This window comes from Zootoca vivipara, chromosome 6 (genome assembly GCF_963506605.1).
Source record: "Zootoca vivipara chromosome 6, rZooViv1.1, whole genome shotgun sequence".
Classification (NCBI taxonomy): Eukaryota; Metazoa; Chordata; class Lepidosauria; order Squamata; family Lacertidae; genus Zootoca; species Zootoca vivipara.
Genome location: NC_083281.1, coordinates 36,625,368 through 36,630,740, shown reverse-complemented (window position 1 = coordinate 36,630,740; position 5,373 = coordinate 36,625,368). Strand labels below are relative to the sequence as shown.

At 42.8% G+C, this 5,373-nt stretch overlaps 1 protein-coding gene across 1 annotated transcript; it reads left to right on the top strand.

Annotated features, from left to right (window-relative positions):
* Positions 1 to 254: 254 nt before the first annotated feature.
* SYF2 (SYF2 pre-mRNA splicing factor) lies at positions 255 to 4,804 on the top strand. Its single transcript, XM_035120940.2, has 7 exons — positions 255 to 373; positions 1,313 to 1,420; positions 1,862 to 1,987; positions 2,260 to 2,377; positions 2,494 to 2,584; positions 3,654 to 3,752; positions 4,218 to 4,804. Exons 1-7 carry the CDS (start codon positions 332 to 334, stop codon positions 4,381 to 4,383), a joined length of 750 nt encoding a protein of 249 aa, XP_034976831.1. The 5' UTR covers positions 255 to 331; the 3' UTR covers positions 4,384 to 4,804.
* The last annotated feature ends 569 nt before the right edge of the window (positions 4,805 to 5,373 follow it).

Genomic DNA, 5,373 nt, shown 5'->3' with positions numbered 1-5,373 from the left:
GTCCCTGACTTTTAAGTTTAACATACCTTTCCTAATACAGTACAGTCTGTACTCTCTTACGCCTTTTTTCTTTTTTGCTATGCTATGCAGTTCCTTCCTCAGTCTTGTAGCGGCGCTGCAGCGCAAGTGCAACGAGCGGCGGCCGCTCACGAGGCCGACATAGATTGCGCATGCGTTTCCTTAATACGTGTGCTGTCCCCTCCTCCTTTACTGTTTGTTCTTTTACAGTCTAAACGTCATTAGGAGGCGTCTACGTCATTAGGAGAGGCGGAATCGGGAGAGGGAAAAGGCAGGAAGTAGTTTCAGTGTTTACGACTACGGCAAGAGGAAGATGGCGGCGGTAGAGGATCATGGTGTTTCTTCGCCTGGGATGGTGAGAGAAGAGGAGAGGAGAGTGTTGGGGAGGAAATGACCGACCAGGAAAGGAGAAGGCTGAGGGCGCCTCTGAACTGGGGGAGGCGGGGAAGGGAGAGGTTTGAGAGGAGGGGATGGTGGATAAAGGGATGGACATGGAGGTGAGGAAGTGCTGAGGAACCCCGAGGCAGGAGCTGATGGCGAAGGGATGTTTTGGGGGGGGTGGGGAAAGCCGGTTCTTTTAATCTCTTTTTATTTTAATCTTCTGTCACTGCTGCAGCATGGACGGGAAATGGCTCTGGCATTGTCAGGGAGGGGACGTTTATTGATTTCCTTATATAAGAGTTTATAGCCTACGCTTCTGATTCATACAAATTACTCAGGGTAACTTAAACTAATTAAAATTGCAATGTCACCCTAAATAGAGCCGTGTGAAATAATGTTGTAGAGAATTCCAGTGTGATCTTTTCCGCAGCTTCTCTAAAAGCTTTTCCATAGCTGCCTTAATGCAGACAGTAGAAGGAGGTCTCTGTTGGGAACACTATAATGTATGTGGCATCATAACCATTCCAAGTAGTTCAGCTGCCTTGTTGCAACTGAATATGCATTGCCAGCACTGGGGGCTATTTTTATGGATTTTGCTTTTTCTCGTGTTTGGGGGTCTTGATCACTTTCTCAATTCCTCCTAACACGATAGGTGAGGTGTGCTATAAATATAATCATTGAGCTTCCTCTTTTGTTATTGTTACTGCTGAGGAAGGCTTACTAAGGACATAGCTTGAAAGCTTCTGTGGTCCTACATTGTTCTTGTGGAAATGTGCATGCTTAATGCTTTTTGGATGTCTTAATATAACTTTTCCATGGTACTGAGATTATAACTGTTCCTTATATTCATATACTAAACACTTAATCTCAAAAGCAGATCTTTCTTTTATAACATGTGTGGGTGACTTTTCAGGCTACTTCTGACACATCAGAAGAACCTGCTTCCATTACAACAGAAGAAATGGCTGCACAGAAGAGAGAGGAGCGACTTAGGAAATTCAGAGAGCTTCATTTGAAAAGGGTGAGATCTCTCATTATGGTGTTGGTGCTAACAGTTCTGGTTCCTGCTTGTTAGCTTGGAGGGAGTGTATATGTAACAATAAGCCAGCATGAGAATTTACATCCTAACACTTGCTTAGGGGCTTCACTAAAATGGGTTTTTAAAATGCAGGTTTGAGTCGAAAAAATTTCAGTTTGCTTTGGGAAATTTTCTGACGCCTTAAATCAGGTGTGGGCAACCTTTAGCCCTCCAGATGTTGGTAAACTACAATTTCCAGCATCCCTGGTCATTGACCATGCTGGCTGCAGCCGATGAAAGTTTTAGATCAGCAACATATGGTGGATCAAAGATTTATGACGTAGAGACCTGCCCTAGAGGCTGATCTTCTTTAGCATGTTTTACTTGTACGGTAGTAAACTCTGTTTTCTAAACATCTTTCTGGTTTCTTCTCCTTTTAAAAAGAATGAAGCCCGCAAGTTAAATCATCAGGAGGTTGTGGAGGAAGATAAAAGGCTGAAATTGCCAACAAACTGGGAAGCAAAAAAGGCACGTTTAGAATGGGAACTAAAAGTGGAGGAAAAGAAAAAGGTAAGCAAACAGTTGCCCCTTCCCTGGCCAATGGATGTGGTCAGGTTGGTCTCCCCCTTGATGATATTCTAGGGAGGCAGGGGGCAGTCTCCTAGTGGTCCCAGGTCCTCTTAACAATGGCAGGAGCCAGAGTACATCCCCCAGTAACTGTGCATGGGAGTACAGTCTTGGTTATATTTTGACAGGCAGAACTCAATTAGCCTTGGAAAAGTTCACTGTGCTGAAAGAGAACCCCTGTTTCAAAATATCAAAATGTTCTTGCTGTGTCCTAGGAGTGTGTGGCAAAAGGAGAAGATTATGAGAGAGTGAAGCTGTTAGAAATCAGTGCAGAGGATGCTGAACGTTTTGAGAGGAAGAGGAAGAAGAAAAATCCTGATCTTGGATTTTCTGGTAAGAAGGTGTTTGGCCCCATCTGTTCCAGCCATTGAGTGTGAATAAAATCAAGAGCTTTTATTAACAAGTGATTATGTTTAGTAGTACAATAGACTTTTTTTTTTACTTCATAGATTATGCAGCAGCCCAGTTACGCCAGTACCAGAGGTTGACCAGGCAGATCAAACCTGACCTGGAGAAATATGAAAAACTCAGAGAAGAAAGGTAAGTCTTATTTTGTCTGCCCCGTATTATTAGTATTAGCATTATTAACATTTATTTGTCACTTACATCAAGTGTGTCAGAGTGACTTACCATTCTAAAAAGCATACAAATGCAAAAATTGACACAGCACCTTAAGAAAAGACATAAGTGTTCTGGTACCTTGGAGAATAACTTGAAGGAGCTGGGTTCCTCCTTGTCCTTCACAGAGGCCATCGGTTCCAAATGCCTTGAGAGGTAGAGGTGCAGCAGCAGCAGCAGGCAGCAAAGAATTGCCATTTCCACTCGCTGCTGCTGCTGCCATGCATGCTGTGCACCTCCACTTCTCGCAAAATGGTAATCGGTTGCAACTGCTCTGTGAGGAAGAGCAGCAGGACCATCTGCATTTGGGAGATTGTATCAACTGGACCCTTGTGAGAGAACCTGCTGTTGCAGGAATAAATGGACAGATCCCAGCTAAGCCTCAGAAGGTCAAGGCAACTGTCTATTCTTCTTTGGTGATCACTCGTAGCCGAGTAAGATTGTCTTCCAAAAACAATGTTTTAACAATGAGTCCGTAAGTGACTGTGGAGGCCAATTCTGGATCCACACATCCTTCCACAGTGGGGACATTTGTTTCCAGGTGGGAGTTGATTACGGTGTGGATATGCCCAGCGTGCCTTCCTCTTAGCACGTTTCTCCCTTGCGTCCCGAGTTTGAGTGTCTTCAAAGCCCATCTATACACAATGTCTGGCTACAGTCATACCTCGTTTTGCCCCAGCCACTAGCCGAAAAGGACGCAGGGCAAAGCGCTGAATCTGTGCACACACACGAAGCGGTTTGCACTTCCGCGCAAGCGGCAAACCCAGAAGTAACCCGTTCCAGTACTTCCAGGTTTGCCGCAGACGTTCGCTGGAATGGATGCTAGACAATGGATGTTCGGGGAGGTAATACTGTACTTGTATCAGTAGGAAAATCTCTTCCCCCATTATCTGATTAGAGACTTGCTGGGTATGAAATCTAGAAGACATGTATTTTAATACTGTCAGTAATGGACTGGTTAAAGTGTCTGGGTTTCCTCCCCCTCATTCAGTGGCGAAGATTTATTTCCGACTTCAAATAGCCTTCTCCACGGGACTCATGTGCCATGTAAAGAAGGGGTTGATAGAATGGTTTCGGATCTTGAAAAACAGTAAGTACAAAAGCAAATGAAACATTGACTAATTACAATGTCAGAGCTTCTTAAAAGAACTTTTTGAGCATCTTGTCCTGTATGACAGCCCCACCCACCCACCGCACACATAAGGTTCATCCTTATGAGTAGCAAAGCTTTTCCAGTCATAGCCTCAAAACCTGGGAGGCCGTTCCATTGAAACTCCATCTCTCTGTTCTGCTTTTTTTCAAAGACAAGTAAAAGCATTTTTACATAGTCTTTTAAATAGTCAGGTCTTTTAAATAGTCTCCTGCTATTTGGTTTTTTTGACAATTTGACTCTTAATTGACTTTAATTCTGTTATTTAATTCTGTTGACTTTAATTCTTATTTAATCTTCTTCGAGCATTTGGAGCTGAAAAAGTAGTGGCTCAAAAAAAGAAAAATCGTCCTTGAGCAGATGTTTGCATTAGGCAAAGTCTCACTGTATTCATTTTCCTTCCAGAATCCAAAAACGTGAAAAATACAGCCGGAGACGATCATACAATGATGATGCAGATATTGACTACATTAATGAGAGAAATGCCAAGTTCAACAAGAAGGCTGAGAGGTTCTATGGGAAATATACTGCAGAGATTAAACAGAATTTGGAAAGAGGAACAGCTGTCTAAGCTAGAAAGTTCCAGAGGCAGATTCAGCATTGTAGCTGCCTGCTTTTTCAGAAATTCCCTAAGTGTAAAACCTGTTTTGCAAAAGCACCTTAAACTGTAAACCAAGGTAGTACGAATATTAAGCTTGTCCAAGAAGTATTGCTCCTCAAGAACAAATTTGTCTTGAACAGAAATACTGTAGGTATGTAACCATTGAAAACAAATCATTTGAATTTTGGCAGAGAACCCCTTTTCTGTTCCTTTTCATATCTTAAGTCTAGGTTCCAGCTAAAGCAAATTTGTTTCACATTTTTTTTTAATGTATCTGAGGTTTCTATGAAAACCACTGCCTTTGTATATGGTAAAAGGCTGCATTTTTACTCAAGCTCAAATGTAAACTTGTAAGTTGTATGTTGGTTTGATTAAATTAGTTATCCAACTATGTAAAACTTTAAAAAGATTGATTAATTTTGACTCACCAGAGGTTTCTGTTTGGCCTGTGAAGTCTCCAAGCCATACCCACCTGCCTGTCAACAGTTATGATTTTAGTCGATGGGCAAGAGAGCTGAATTAAATCCTCCCTTGGCTATGCACACACACTCCCAGCAGGGAACAGGTGTCTGCAGCCAAGACAGAAAGCTAATGAGCAGGGGTCAAATCCTGCTCAGCTTGCCATCACCTTAGAATCATAGAATCATAGAATCATAGAATCATAGAGTTGGAAGAGACCACAAGGGCCATCCAGTCCAACCCCCTGCCAAGCAGGAAACACCATCAAAGCATTCCTGACAGATGGCTGTCAAGCCTCTGCTTAAGGACCTCCAAAGAAGGAGACTCCACCACACTCCTTGGCAGCAAATTCCACTGCCGAACAGCTCTTACTGTCAGGAAGTTCTTCCTAATGTTTAGGTGGAATTTTCTTTCTTGTAGTTTGAATCCGTTGCTCCGTGTCCGCTTCTCTGGAGCAGCAGAAAACAACCTTTCTCCCTCCTCTATATGACATCCTTTTAT